Here is a 15,657-nt window from a genome sequence, read left to right on the forward strand (position 1 = left end):
TAAGTATTTAAGTGTTCTTATTGGGGGGGGGGACAGATTCAGTAAATACAAACTGGACTAAAATACACCCCTATTAGTTGAAAATATGGAAACCTGGAAGCCTCGTCTGTGCTATTTTGATAGGGCAGTGTAAGCCAAGAAAACTGCATGGCTTAGGCAACAAAGAAAAAAGCCAAATCTTATTAAGCCAGACAGCAAACTATCACTTTTAAGAGTCAAGCATTTGAAAAAAATCAATAAAGGTTATCTTCTTGGTTAAGCTGAACACATGCTTACTTCACCGTTTTGCATAAGAGAAATTAAAGCAATCTAAAGTCAAGACATATAGCCACCTCACCCCCCCCCCCCCCCCCCCCCCCATCTCTCCCAGACGTTACTGGTGCCACCATTAATTAAGGCCGGCCCTACAGTACAGGTGTAATCGACATAAATCAGGGGCTTGTCTGAGTTGGACTTCCCAGTGGAAGATAGGCAGCTGAGGAAGGTCTTTGTCGCTGAGACGGAGAGAAGTTCTGAAGTTCTGATGTCAGAGTGGTGGACGAAGAAGATGATGTGACAGATGCTGCTTGTGGTGCCTGATACCTGCAAACCATTGCAAAAACCACTGACTATATTTTAATCTTTAATATCACAGAATGATGCACAAGATTTAATAGGTGAGATATCAAAAACAAAACAAAATATGTGAATTGTATTTAACACAGAATGGTGCAATGTATGGTAAAGTGCATGGACTTGTTTTCAGAAAATCCAATTTATTAAAGAGGAAAACTGAAGACAAAATTACAAAATTATTTTTCTAAAATTTTGCTGCAAAATTCAGTTAGAGCCATAAATAAAAAAATTATCTACTTGCTGTTCTCTTACCAGGACTTAGATTTCCTGACCCTTGGTGATGCAGTCCTTTCTCTAAAGAAAACATTTGCCAGGGGATCGTGTATTAGCCTCGGTGTAAAGGCTCTCTCCAGGTGAGTACCATCAAGATTTAACGTGAACATGGTTGGGGGAGACATGTCTAACTCCAAAAGCATGATGTTCTCAGCCTGTAAGGACATACAACAATAAAAATGTAGTTTAAAAAAAACATATTTACTTGCACAAAAAACCCCAGCCTCCACTCTAAGCCAGTTTCCATGGAGAAGCACATTAGATTTAATCTGAACAGTCACAAGAGACCAAGATATCCCAGCTCAGTCTAATGTTGGGTTACCTTGACACTGATGCAATCCATAAAAAAATAATCGTTTTGCTGGATATAAGGATATCAATATGATCCCTATGGTAGTTATTACTCCTTGGTTGTGCTGCACAGCCTGAAATCAGTCTTAGACTCTTCCATGGTGCTGACTGGTCTTCCCTGCCGTGAGTGTATTTGAACTGAGAACCCGGTGTTAACGACCACTGCTGTAAAATACCTGTCTATATTTAAACAAGATGGCTATCAGGTAATGCTAGCAGGTTTAGTTATTAAGGTGCCTCCATGCACTGTACAGGTGCATGACACAGACTGGTGACTGGACACAGATGTCTCTAATAGTCTGTTAGTACACTTAATCAGACAGCTATAATATTTACCAGACAACTGCATTAAAAAGGCTCCATAAAGCACCAACACCACAGACATAGATCCAATCCAGTGACCTGAATTAGCTGAAGTGATGCCTAGATGCAGAGTTAAAAGTTTGGACCCAGCCAAGTTCTTTGCAATTCAAAAATGGTCTGCAACTGTTGCACACCAAAAACCTTCCATCATTTTACGCAAATAGTTTTCTCCCTTTCCAGTAAAGGCTTCTGTTGCAAAGCTTCTGCTCTTTAATGTCTTATTAACAGTATCTTAACACTGATAAAACACGGAACATTAAACAGCCAGTGATGAGTGATTCTTCTGAAATGTAAACTGTATGCTTTCTTACAATAATGGCTCACTGGCTAAAGATGCAAAAGTTAAATCTGTGAATAGTTTCCATGGCTACAATGGTCTCTGCATCTTTCAGCAAAGGTTGGTGGTTGTGAACATGAAAATGGAAATTAGATCACAATTTCTCTGTTTCGCTGCTGTTTCTGCCAACTGGCCTTGTGAATTTCCAAACACTGACCTGGTATCGAGATGGGGCCCCAGTAGCTGTGGCAACAGCCATCTGTGCATATTGGCTGACTGGCCTCTTGTAACCCAAAGCTGAGAGAGGCCTTCTCCTGACCTGAGTGGGTGTACTGAAAAAAAAAAAAAAAACATAGGAAAGGATGGATTTATGCAGTTAAATACACTTAGGTTGGATGTCACCTGAGATGTATACCTTTTTGAGACTCATGTTCCCCATAGATAGCCAGCTAATTAGCTTGTAGCAATATTTCTCAACATGGCACATTTCCCAGGTTAGGAAATAAAAATACACCAGACTCATGAGAATTCATAATATATCATTATCTGTAATCCTTAAGACTAGAGCCATTGTCATGTGAAGGATTTTTTTTTTTACTTTAGTGACTCCCAGTGGTAGCTAAAATTATTGTGGCTGAAAAATACCAGATATGCTGTTAGATGTTATAATTTAGACACAAATTCTATCAATATAATCAGTATATGAAGTGCTAAAATATCTTTTGGCCAGATCCACTTTTCTGGTTATGTGCTTCTGTTACTTAATTCCTATATTTTCCAGGGGGTTGATTGAGAGCGCATAGAAAAGAAATGTGCAGGTGCATTTAAGTGTAAAGCATGCAGATCAAAAGAACTATAATAGCTACAGTAGAAAAGCACATGTATATCCCTTATTTAAAACCTTACACATTCCAGGTACACAGCGACTGGTGTTTTTCTGTTTCAGTGATGGATTTCTTGCGTGCTCACAATTTCTTTATGAGAATGTTCTTTCTTTAATGTACCATTTACAGATACAGATATTTAATTTACTGACCTCTCTGATGGAATAACTGGTCGGAGTCTCCACTGGTCCTCCTCGCTGTCAAAGTACAGCCTATTTATAATTTTGTTCTTTTCCTCGGGAGGTATAAAATTCTCAATCAAGAGATATCTGTAATACAGAAGACAAGCGGGTGCAAATTAAAATCAGCCAAAATAATACAAACTAAATTCCTGTGTAAAATGGTGTAAAATGGAAACAAAAACTTGGGCATATGTGTGTTTTATTAGGACAGTCTTAGAGTACCTTTAGATAATTGTTGTCTTGAATGAAGGTGAGACATCTGTTTAACTTGCTATATATTAATGATATTATAGTGATACAGTATGACAGGAAGACACCTCAATGATGGCGTAAAATTTAAAAGCTTAGACTGTATATCTCCAGGTGAGGTCTAAAACAAGTTGCACCAATGAACAACAAAAAATATTATCTTGGTTACAAGCATGCATGAATAATTTGCATTCCTGATGACTAAGAAAGAACAATGCTAAAGACCCCAAATCATGAAAATGTTTATTAGTTTATCAAATAAAACTTGCCAAAGATGCATTGTAGCCAAAATTGGGTGGATTTCTTTCTTCTTTCTTTCTAAAAACAAAAATTCCATCATGTATGTTTTATGTACTACTTACTTGTACTTGAGCTCTCGGGTGAGCTCATTCTGCGTCTGTTCAAGTTCCTGTCTTGTTGTGATGTGTTCGTCAATGATTTCTTTCATCTCTCTCTTCAGTACCTGTAGTTTGTTACACAACTGTACAGAAAGGACAGAACAGAGGTCTGCATCACGAAACCTGGAGTAGCAAAATGTTTGCATGAAAACAGTGATGGTTTATGCAAATGTAAAATACCCCCCCACAAGAAAAGTCATTAAAACCTCAAATTTAAGCGCACGATAACAATGGCTAATCTGTACTAATTCTTTTACTGACATTGCCTGTGTAAAAAGGATTGTTTATAGTAAATAAGACTAATAGTTAATTGTTTTTCCAATAATGCCATTGGGACTCATTAGTGGGTGAGTCATCTTACTCTTTTCAGCTTCTTTGTCTTAAGTTCGATCTCCTGCTGCAGGGAGGAGTATGTTTCTTTCATTTCCAAGGTCTCCTCATCCTGCAGCATCATCTGCTGTTGGATCTCTCGCTCTTGTCTTATCTGCAAATCAAACATTCAAAGCTGAATAAAAGCAACAAAAAAGTTTCTTTATTATTGATTTGATTTTAGACACGATTAATACCTGTTCTGCAATTTCTTGTTTCTTCTGCTCAAGCATTTTTTGTTGTTCATTGGTGTGATCGATTATAGTCTTTCCCCCAACTAACAGTTTGCTCTCCATGGCCTGTGAACAAAGATGCAATTAATTATTTATGCAGATTTCTTTTGTTCCACCAGTGTCTCGTTAATCTGAAATTGTACTGATTAATTCACTGGTTTCACACTTACAATACCTTATATTTCTCTATGATCTTCTCCACAGAATCTTGATCCCACTGCATGTCCTCCACGCTTCTTCTGTTTTCATTCAGGTGCTTTAGCTTTTCACTGCTTCCCTGGCAAGCCAAGACTATTGGGATGTCACCTCCATCTTTCATGTTCACATCTGATTCCTCTTCAACAGTCTTCCACACATCAGCATCCCTCTCTCTAAGGACGTCCTCCTCCATGCCAGCCAAACTTTTACTCAATCTTTTGCTATTCCTCCTCCTTCTTCTCTCTTTTGCGAGCATCCCCCGCTCCTCTAGCTGAGCTTTCAAGCGTGCGATCTCCTCCTGAAACTCCCTCAGCAGGGCATCTTTGGGGTCCTCATTAATCCGTGGTTTGTTCTTTATTTTCTTGGCTCTGCTGGAGTATCTCAGCGTGGCCAGGGATTCATCAAAATTCTTGTGCGAAGGCCCCACTGTTGCTATCATGACAGTCTTTGCATTGCCACCCAGGGAGTCCTGGAGCAAGCGGGTCAGTTTGGAGTCTCTGTACGGGACATGGGTGCTCTTCCCATCCACCAGAGCTGAAATGACATTCCCCAGCGCAGAAAGGGACAGGTTGATTTTGGCAGCTTCCTTCAGACGCTTCCCCTTGGCGCCTGTCTTGCTCTGGCGCTCGCTGCCAGCCAGGTCAACCATGTTCAGCTTCCCAACTCGGATGTGGTCCTCACCGTCTGGCCCTACTTCACTGCACTCCACAGTGATGACAAAAATTGCATGAGACCTAGAGCTGCGTTCATTCATGTTGGTGAACCCCACAGACCTGGACTGGTTGCCTATGTTCATCACATGTTCAATCTCTGTGGCATTCTTGGTCACCACTGAAGACAGGTCTTTAACATACACACCAAAGTCTGGGCTTTCTTTAAGTTCCAGTTTCCTGTTGTTATCTTTGCACAGCAGGTCTCGGATTTCCTCCTGGTAGATCTCGAGATAGGATGACCTCACCAGGTATTTCTGATTCTGGGTTCTGGATATTTGGGTGAAAATGTGCTGAAATGAATTAGGTATGACACCTCTCCTCTCTGGGTCGTTTGAAACCCCTTGCATGGTGTGGGTTTTACCTGTCCCAGTTTGTCCGTAAGCAAATATAGTCCCGTTGAAGCCTTGGAGCACGGACTCCACCAAAGGTCTCACCGCATCGTCATAAATGTCGCTTTGCTTTGAATTCCATCCGTAAACAGAATCAAACGTGAATACTTTCATTGGCTCATCAGGTGGTGCCTTCGGGTTCCTGATGGTGATCTGCCCCAGTTTGTCATCAATCTCTAAAATGTTTTCAGACCCCGCTATCTCTTCTCTCCTGCTGAACGGCCGGCAGCGGACCACTACCCTGACCGCCTCACAATGTTTGGTTTTGGACATTTTAGCTTAAAAAAAAAAAGCTAACATCCCCTCACCGCGTTAAAAAAGCCATTATCTCGCGCTGAGTCCACATAATTTCTCTTCTCCGTACAGGTGCGGCAACTCCCATTTTATTTAGTGAAGGCAGGCAAACAAGTCAGCCACGCCTCATGTGAACCGCTTTCATCACCCCCCGATGACCGCAGCGTCTCCTCCGCCCTGAGCATCTCTCAGAAAAGAGGCGATGTCACAAGCTTGTAGAGGATGCTGATGAAGAGGAAAAAAAAAAACAGAATATCCATCCATCCAGACCCAGCCCACACGTCCCCGGTACACACCCTGCTCTGCGGACAATGGAAATAAGACATGTGACTTGCGCAACGAATTAGATTTCAGCAAACCTTGTGGCCCACAGACGCGGCTCGTTTCCCATCTAAGCAGCACGGGAACGCACCTTGCAAAAGACAACGCAGGTTTATTTCATTCAAGCTTTTATTTCACATCACATTGTCCAGACCAAACCAGAAAATCTTCCACGTAGAAAAAAGAATGAAAAGGCATTCGCTGAAACATACTTGTAGACATTCATTATAGAGGAATTTCATTGTTACCATTTGGAGCAGTTTATTTTACATCTACAGTGTTTTTACATATGCAATGTGTAAATAATTAGCCCCTAACACACCTATGCAATTTTTTTTGTTAATGATAAAAAACAACTTCAATTTTAGATCATCCATTGCCAGTTTATTAGATAGACCTAACAAAAACCAATGCAGTCTGATCTCCATGAAGATGGAAATGTTCCAGTTTTTCTGACAGTTTTAAAGAGGTATTGATTGTGCTTTATGATCATTTGGGATGCTTTTGTGCACACATTGTTTTTTTTAAACTAGTGAGTTTAAATAAGAAAAATAAACCTTAACCGTGGGAAAGAATTCAACACATCTCAGATTGCATCCTGTCAAATAATCACAAAATTAGATCTACACCACTTTAAAACAACATTAAAAAAACAGAACATTACAAATTTCATGAAGGCAGAATTTACTGTAGGACTATTACATTAAACAGCATTACTTAAGGTTAGGTCAAGGTTTACACTCAGTGCGTTTCCCCCCCTATACCGATATAAATGTTAGGCACATTCAAATGGCAGGCTGGAGTTTTTACTATGAGCTACTGGCACAGCATGGTGATTCGGTCACTTGTGAAATTTCTTGCTGGAATCTTTTGCATGGTCCAGTAGAAGCTGGCATGGTGCAAACTGATTCCCGTAGACGGCCTCGTATTGCCTCATCTTGTTCACCAGTTTGTCAGCACCAAAGCTGTCCACAAAACGGAAAGGTCCTGGAAGCAGCAAGATGTATGAGAAATATTAGTATTACATACATTAAACAGGAGTAAGTGCAAGATGAGTATTCAGTTGTGAAATGTCTTTGTAATCAAATCTGACCTCCAAGGCAGGGGGGGAATCCAAGACCAAACACTGCTCCGATGTCTCCTTCCAAGGGGTTGTTCAAAATACCTTCTTGCAAACACATCACAGCTTCGTTGACAAATCGAGAGACAAGTCTGTACTGCACTTCAGAGTCTGATGAACTGTGAGAAACACGAGTGGTTAAACATCCCAACCTCAAGAAGCAAGAAGAGCACTGCATGAACTTTTAGATTTAGACCTGCAATGATGGCACTCCCCCCCCTTTTTTTTTTTAATAAGAAAAGTCTGAACTGAATGTCCTCTTTTTTACTACTACTACCACCTCTATAACTGTCAACTTACACAGAGGGGTTTGGTGTCAACTTATATTTCTCAAGAATGTCTCCAATATCCGGGTTCACATCTCTGACTTTAGTTCCTGGCTGGTAGACGTAGCAACCCTTTCCTGATTTGCGGCCTTGAGAATAATAAAGCAAACATTAACACAATTGATAATCAAGTAAAATTAAAACTTAAGCCCTTAAGTCACTCACCATATTCAAGTAAGAAGTGAAGTACATACCCTTGAATCCCAGGTCCACCATAGTCTTCAAAACCTCCACATTTCCACCACCAAAGCGGGAGCCAAAAGCTTTCCCAAGGTCTTCTGCCACATGGGCTGCAACGTCAATGCCAACTTCATCAGCCAGTGTGGCCAAACCCACGGGGAACCCAAAACCTGTGGTGAGTGCGTCCAGTTTCTTGGGGTCAACACCTTCCTGTAAATGCAGAAAGATAAATTAACATATTCTCTATTAAATAATGATGCTGTTACATCATTTACAGTAGTCAGCACTGAACTCCGAGCTGGAATTTGTTACTGGAACAACACTAACCTGAAGTAATCGCACTGCCTCAGCCAACATGGGAGCCAGGCATCTTGTTGTGTAGAATCCGGGTCCATCCTGCAAAAACATGTTAAATTTTAAGTTAAACCAGTGTTAGTTTTAGTTTAAACTAAGAGGGGAAAGAACACACATGGCGCCAAATCTCACCCCAACAACTATGATGACTTTTCCCTGCTTCAGGCCAACTGCCACAGCGGAGGCAGTGGTGTCCTTTGATGTCTTATCAGTGGTTATAATCTCAAGGAGCTGCATCTTGTCCACTGGAGAGAAGTAGTGCATCCCAATCACCTAAGAATGGAGAAATAAAACAAATCAAATCTTTTTGATTTCAGGTTACGTCAACATCAGCACCATTTTTATGGATTTTTTGGTTTTTTTGCCATAATAGAAGAAATGGCCAGCAGGCCAAAATGAATGTATAAAGCATTATTTGAAAGGTAGATGAAGTTAAACTGTTCTCAAGTACAGACCTTTTCTGGTCTTTTGCTGGCAGCTGCGATGTCCTTTATGGGCAGAGCAGATGTGTTGCTGGCAAATATGCAGTTAGGGGGGATCACCTGAGGACAAATGCAAGATCACAGCTCAAAGTTACAGTCAGTGCTACAAATGCTTACAAACCAAGTATAAATCACATGGTTTAAAAAAAATAATTTATACTCACAGCTTCCACCTCTTTCACAACTTTATGCTTGATGTTTATGTCTTCAAACACAGCTTCAATAACCATGTCGGCCTTTTCAAAACCCTTGTAGTCCAACTGGCCAGTCAGGTTAGACAGTATAGAGTCTCTCTCAAAAGATGTAATGCTCTTCTTTTTGGTCTTATCATTGAGCCTTGTTTTAAAAGAAAGAAGTCATACGAGTCAGCAAAAAAGCTATAACATTACCAGAGGTGATCTGACCGTTATTTTATCATGACTGTGTCACTGCATCCACTGTATTTCCCATCAGGAGGTGGGTTCAGTGCTGGGTGATATAGAAATGAGCTCACCCTTTGTAAACCTGCTGTGAGCCTCTCGCCAGTCCTTCCACTGTGGTGTCTTTCAGGATTGTATGCACACCTTTGTCCACGCTCACCTGAGCAATACCTGCTCCCATAAGACCTGCTCCCAAGATGGCAAGAGTCCTAGTTGTCAAGAAAGACAACCTAGATGTTAACTTGCTGTCATGAGGGTCAATGTGTCACATTATTTAAAAAAAAAAAAAATCAGCAGCAGGAATTCACACAGGACTGAAACTCATTAAAAAATATCAAGGGCAGGGCATAAGCAACTTTAATTATTAAAAGAGACAGACTTGCTTGGGAATGTTCATATGGGTTGTACTTTTTTGAAAGCTTTTGGCTTGTTTATAGTTCTGTTTTGACTTCAGGCAAATTACCAGTTGTGTTAAAATTCTTTATGTTTAAACAAAGCAAAATAAAATAAAGTTTTTTGTTTTTAAATTGCTGGATGCAAATATGCTAACCCCCTTCCCATCTGCATTACACTTACTTCACTTCTCTTTCGGGGGTTCCAAAGCGATTCTTCTTGCATGCAACCTGACCATGGTACAGACCAATCAGGGCTGCAGATTCTGAAGTTTTAGCCAACTGACCAAAATTCTGTGATGAAAATGGATATTGATGCCGTTTATAAACACATTTATTAATGTAAATATTTAGGGTGCCAATAATTTAGGAAAACAAACCTCACCTGAGACTCCGCTAGGTATCCAGCAACAGGTCCTTGCTCAACTCCAGTTTTCACACACTAAGAGGAGGAAAAAATATATAATAAAAATGCTATATTATTTTCTTAAAACATCTCGTCATAGAGAGCCAAAGGTGCAGATTGAATGAGAAAGGTTTACCCAAAAGCGATGCCATGACTTTGACTTCTGTGTACTATCCATATCTTTCACTGTATTTCCTAAAACATATTCATTAGAAGGTGTTTTTACTTACTTCAATGATTTTCAGGGGTGCTGGATAAAGTCCTTTGCTCTGCTTCATAACTTTGCCATGGACCGTTTTGTAAATCTGATTCCGGACAAAGGGGAAGCTCATAACATAGTCTTGAATCTCTATGGAGACAAGAACAGAAATTTTATTTACGATAAAACAAGCAAGAGTGACTACAGAATCCAATGATAAACAAATCCAATACAACTTACTCTGAATTGTACCCTTTTCTTTGCGAAGAGAAATCTTTTTGTTGGCAATCCCTTTGGCACACTCAATGGCAACTTCCTCAAGGTATTCTATTGTTCTTTCCTCTGGACTCTTCAGTCCTGGTCCTTTAATACAAACAGAAATAATCTCATCCTCAGACTGAACAACGTACACTCAAATGCTTACCAAACTGCACAGATTACAGCAAATTATAATACTTCAAATTACCCACATGTTCACCATTTTTTAATTTTACTTGGGTAGCATTCGAGTTTTACCTAGAGGATCTACGAGTTGGTCAACGAGCCCCATCTTCTTGGCTTTATCTGCTCGGATATTACGTCCTGTCAGCATCATGTCAAAAGCAGAGGGGAGGCCAACCTACAGGTAAAGAAAGCAGATCAATAATGCACTGAATAATCATCACTATTTAATGTGTGGAGAAAGAAAAATACACTAATACATTTTTTTAATTTTTATAGAGGTTACAATGTGGTCCACACTAGAAAACAGCACATGATGAACTGGAGTGATAATCAGTCTGCAAAGTCTCCAACAGCTTAAACCAATTACGAGCATTACCTGACTGCTGTGTATTAGAGCTTTGCCAATATACAACATCGTTGCTGCTATTTCACAAGTATCTCCCTGAATGCCACTTTTTTATGTGAATAAAGTTCAAGAAAATCAAAGACAATTTAGGGAATAAATTCCAGTACTAACCATTTTGGGGAGTCTTTGCGTACCACCAGCTCCAGGTAGAAGACCCAGCATCACTTCTGGAGTCCCGAGAACTGTTTTTTTGCTCTTTGTTGCAACTCTGTACTGGCAGGCAATAGCAAACTGAAATGCAACACAAAGAGCAGGTTAGAGAACACATTATCATCATCGATCCCTGTTAAAAACAGCAAGCTGCTAAAAATAACACTCATTTACCTCTAAGCCTCCTCCTAAGCAAGAACCATTGATGGCAGCGACAATGGGCTTTGGAGATTTTTCAACCTGCTCAAACATTTTCTGTCCTTCCTGAGAAAGTTTGGTAACCTCTTCTGAGGTTTTGCAGCCCTGGATCATACTGAATCAGATATAGAATATTTTAAATAAAATGACAAGCCACTTGGACTCATTATTCAGAGATGTCACTGACTTTAGAGTCACACTTTGTGTCTGCAGTACCACCCAAGAGAAGTAGAGTTAAGGAGTTTGTGCTTACTTGATATCAGCTCCTGCAATGAAACATCCCGGCTTTGATGAGATAAGAACAGCACTTTTAACGGCATTGTTTTCCCACACTTCATTCATCACCTCTGTCATCTCTTTTTGCATTTGAATAGACAGTGTGTTGACCTAGAGGGAAACATAATTATAGTTACATTTAACCTGCACAATGCAAGACTGCAAAATAAACTGACCATTTGTTACTGAGCTCACACCTTTGAGTTTGGGTCATTAATCCGTACAACAGCGACGTCTCCCTTGACTTCATAGTTCACATGTGTTCGGGCTGCAAATACAGAAAGAAAAGAGTGTAATTAGGTTCAGCGAGTGTCTGACATATTTTTATACATATATGATTGTTCTGAAATTACCTAGCATGGCAGGAGATACTGAGAAGGAGCGATAAGATGGGCCTGTAAAAACCAAGGGAAAAGACAGTGCATTATTAGTTTATGTGCAAAGTTAGTTTACTATTGGGTTATTCCATCACAAATCTCTGTGTGACTTCTGCTGATCCATGTCCCATTTGCCTGAAAATTTTATGATCTAAAGTTAGGATACATACACTAATTGCTGTTCAATTTTAGCTTCATATATGAAGATACATTTTTAAGACTTTAAGATACATTTTTTTGGTATCCAATAACCCTTTTCCAACATTTTTTCCCCACAAAGTTAATTCTGAGGTAGTATTTGTACATGAATATAACTATTTAAATATATATTCAAGATATATTAAAGATAAATGCCCAAACTTTTTTTACCATAAAGTTCAATCAGAAATAGGGTTAGGGTCTTGGCCTTGGAAGACTACCCGCATGAAATAAGCTACTAATCCCCCTTTTATTACTGTTAATTATTCTGCTATACATTTATTTTTTTATGTAGCAAAATATTTACATTATACTTAGTGAGCCCTTGAAATCTCTTGGTATATTTTAAACTTAACCTGAATTAACACAATCCTCCGGGGTAGTACATGTCAAAATGGTTGGTATAGGATGTATTGAAAAGGATGTGAAATATGCATGCATTTCACAAAATCATTTTCTTAGTTATAAATTAGAGTAAAATCTGGAAAAATCACAAATTTTGTTTTTCTGGAATAGCTACAGATATTTCTTTTTTATTGTACAACTTGTCACATTAGCTCAATCCTGCACCAAAGTTAAGTAAGTTGATTATTCACTTCACGTTCAAAATTATTATAGCAGTTTTTGTGAAATACAAGTATATATTATTTAGAAACGGTCACTTTGTCTTTTTTTATATAAAAGTTTATATTAGTGTGAGCTCAAATGTAAGACTTTCTAAGACTGGTTAAATTTATTTTTTTCATATTTGAACTAAAAATGCAGATATATCTGTCCCATGTTACAGCTTCTGTTTCAATTTTGTAGTAAGAAAGAAGTTCAGGTTTTTACCTTTAATAGTTTTTGAGATATTACTGTTCAATGGCGTCAGATTTCAATATGCGAAAAAAAAAAAAAAAAAAAGCCTGAAACTGGATGGGCAGGCCTTCTATAACAAAATTCTCTTTTTCTACATATACACATACGTGTGTGAAGCTAAACTTTCACAACAGTCATTATGTATGTTCAAATCTTGGGGCATAAAAGGCAAATAAGAAATGATCTAACAGAAAAAAATGTCATGATCTGAGATGGAATAACCCTGTTGCAACCAGTCTTTAAAACATTTTAAAATGTTTTAAACAATATCTTTTGCGTACAAATTTAAGATTCAATTTCATATTTAAAAGGAACTTAAACCGAATGTCCTCGTGCATTAAATAGATCTGATGTGTATGAGAAGTTCACACAACATTTCCGTGACCTCAGTGCACAGCGACCTTTCACCTACATTCTCCCCTCACCAATAGGACAGAAACCGCGGTCATCACAATTGAGAATACTGTACACAAGACTTTAAATCTCAGTCTGAACTGTCTTAATCAAGACAATTTAAAGCTTAAAGGTGAAGCAAATCGATTTACAGCTGTAACTTTGATCCACTCCCACTTTAACTTATGGGATTCCGTAGCAGTAGGCTAGCTAGCGCTTAAAAGTTTTCTCGCTACACAGATAAAGGTTTAGGAGTGTCGCGCACTTTGAAATTCTGGTTAAACTTTAATTGAGATATACGTTTACTGACTCAAAATTAGCCTTATTTAACCTGCACTACCACACGTTTCTGCAGGGCATTCATTAGCGCTAACAGCTAGTCGCAAGCTAATTATACATTTACGACTCTTAAAAACCTTTGAACTCTAGCTGTCATTCTCTCTTCCGACTTTGCTTAAAATGTCTGCATGAAACAAGTGTATAGTCTACCTGTGAAAACCTTATATCTCCTTAATGTGAGTCTGGAGAGAACACCAACAGCTCGTACACCGGCCATCTTGGGAGCGTAGGTCAGTCTGCGGTGGCGTGAAGTGAAGCTAGCTAACTAGGAGGTGCTTTGGAGAGAAGAACGAATACACGACTTGTACTACTTCCTGAAAGCGGTCAATCGGACAAGGTACTTATTGGCTGTCTTTCAACAAACCCCCACAGCATTGGTCAAATCTCAGGAACTCGCAGCTAATTGGACGCCCAAAGACTACAAAACGCCTCTTAACTAAACTGTTAAAAATGAACCAAACGTAAATACTGCCGGCTGGGTTTCATCCACACTGTCATCCAGATGCCCTTATACATTTTTAAAAAATAAAATTTTCAAGCAATTACTACTATTGTTATTACTATTTTGTGCATAGCGAAAATGTTCAATTTTAAAGTTAACAATCACACCGTATTCATGATGCAATCGCAGCATGCTACCACAAGGTAGAGGCAGAAATCAGTGAATACAAACATAACTAGAATATTTGCACAGAGTTCTTTAAATCGCAGAGATATTTACCTATGTATTTACCTATGTATAAATACCTATGTATTTATGACTAAAATGTCCTTTAGCTACAGATTTCGGAGAAGCGGTGCCTTTTAATAAAGACACGCAGGAAGAACCGTCTTTAAAAAAAACAAAATAAATTATTTGCCTAAAGCTACAGTCTTCTGCATATTTTGCTTGTACACTTGTACAGGTTGAGTGATGAGGTCAAAAAAGACGAGTTATTAAATTAAGATTGTGTCCAGAGTTTTCCATATTCACAACCTCTGAGATCAGAGATTTTCACATTGAAATAGAGGATCATCTCTGTACCATTTTATAATTTTCTTGCTAACATTAAAAGAGAATTGATCACATCCTCATTTTCTTTAAGGGAGGTGGGAAATTTCTTAAACTGACATAGAAGTGGATTTGCACAAATTTGCTACTATTGTTGTACCAACAGTTGAACATTTTAATTTTAATGTGTTTCCACAAAAAGTGGAACCTAGTCCCTATACAAGATTTATATATGGACAGTTACTGTGGAGGACTCAACCTTGTAAGGTGACAATTAATGTAGGACAGTAGTGATAAATATATATATATATATATGTATTTATATATGTATTTATTTTCAGGTATCTCATATATCAGGTGATAAACAGACATGCAACACAGAAATATTCAATAAATGGTACTTTTAAAATCCCATTCTGTACTTTCTATAGATGTATGTAGATATGTATATATGATGTAAGATATTATATTGTAATTTTGATGCATGCTAAAAATTTAAATTTAGTAAGGCAGTTACAAAATCAAATCTCACCCATCATTGACCATTACACATTTAAGACAAGGACCCCAGGTTACCCAGGTTCAAGCTTAACAACTCTGAGAATATAATTTGGATTCAAAGTGTTTGCATTCCTTATACTTAAGAAAAAACTACTTAATGGATATGAGGCATTTGGGATTTCTAGTGAGTTATTCTTCTGATCTGTAAATATTTGTAGAAGTCTTCTTTTGAATGTTATACCTTTAAGTGATCTTTCAATTAATCAAATGTTTTAAATCTCTCATACTCCAGAGGTCAAACATTCTAAAAATAACCGCTCTTTGCCAAAGTGTAACATTAGGTCCTGTTGCTTGTGTGCTTGTGTCATTACAAACAACAAAACTTTGACTGCAAAGCTAAGTTATCAACTCTCAAAATCTCAAAATCTTCTGTTTCATAGTGAAACCATTTTTCAGTTGTCTGTTGAAAGACAATTATACTAAGATGACTGACATCTTAGTATACTAAGAATTAAGACAACTGAAATATTAGTATAGAT

General features: G+C 38.4%; 2 protein-coding genes across 2 annotated transcripts; both read right to left on the reverse strand.

Annotated features, from left to right (window-relative positions):
* Positions 1-362: 362 nt before the first annotated feature.
* kif3cb (kinesin family member 3Cb) lies at positions 363-6,084 on the reverse strand. The gene is made up of 8 exons (XM_063498665.1): positions 4,370-6,084; positions 4,159-4,260; positions 3,954-4,076; positions 3,557-3,675; positions 2,916-3,032; positions 2,097-2,211; positions 868-1,043; positions 363-582 (listed from the first exon to the last, which is right to left on the reverse strand). Exons 1-8 carry the CDS (start codon positions 5,765-5,767, stop codon positions 432-434), a joined length of 2,301 nt encoding a protein of 766 aa, XP_063354735.1. The 5' UTR covers positions 5,768-6,084; the 3' UTR covers positions 363-431.
* Positions 6,085-6,236: 152 nt separating this feature from the next.
* Positions 6,237-13,889, reverse strand: hadhab (hydroxyacyl-CoA dehydrogenase trifunctional multienzyme complex subunit alpha b). The gene is made up of 20 exons (XM_063498666.1): positions 13,777-13,889; positions 11,815-11,856; positions 11,659-11,729; positions 11,439-11,572; positions 11,162-11,300; positions 10,949-11,068; positions 10,504-10,606; positions 10,228-10,350; positions 10,019-10,137; positions 9,768-9,824; positions 9,567-9,676; positions 9,065-9,199; positions 8,736-8,907; positions 8,545-8,631; positions 8,222-8,362; positions 8,063-8,131; positions 7,750-7,945; positions 7,530-7,644; positions 7,203-7,348; positions 6,237-7,096 (listed from the first exon to the last, which is right to left on the reverse strand). The coding sequence occupies exons 1-20, from the start codon at positions 13,841-13,843 to the stop codon at positions 6,951-6,953; spliced, it is 2,292 nt and encodes a 763-aa protein (XP_063354736.1). The 5' UTR covers positions 13,844-13,889; the 3' UTR covers positions 6,237-6,950.
* Between the last annotated feature and the right edge of the window lie 1,768 nt (positions 13,890-15,657).

The sequence above is a fragment of the Pelmatolapia mariae genome, linkage group LG16_19, assembly GCF_036321145.2.
Source record: "Pelmatolapia mariae isolate MD_Pm_ZW linkage group LG16_19, Pm_UMD_F_2, whole genome shotgun sequence".
Lineage (NCBI taxonomy): Eukaryota > Metazoa > Chordata > Actinopteri > Cichliformes > Cichlidae > Pelmatolapia > Pelmatolapia mariae.

Bases quoted from the DNA above. Each gene is read 5' to 3' on its own strand.
- kif3cb (XM_063498665.1), bottom strand. From the start codon at position 5,767: ATGTCCAAAACCAAACATTGTGAGGCGGTCAGGGTAGTGGTCCGCTGC. The intron at 4,077-4,158 runs GTATTAATCGTG...TTTGATTTGCAG, and splicing joins AACAAGAAATTGCAGAACAG to ATAAGACAAGAGCGAGAGAT. The intron at 2,212-2,915 runs GTCAGTAAATTA...TTTTTTTTTCAG, and splicing joins CCAGTTATTCCATCAGAGAG to TACACCCACTCAGGTCAGGA.
- hadhab (XM_063498666.1), bottom strand. From the start codon at position 13,843: ATGGCCGGTGTACGAGCTGTTGGTGTTCTCTCCAGACTCACATTAAGG. The intron at 9,825-10,018 runs GTAAGTAAAAAC...TCCTCCTCTTAG, and splicing joins CACCCCTGAAAATCATTGAA to TGTGTGAAAACTGGAGTTGA. The intron at 7,645-7,749 runs GTATGTACTTCA...ATTATTCTCAAG, and splicing joins GGTGGACCTGGGATTCAAGG to GCCGCAAATCAGGAAAGGGT.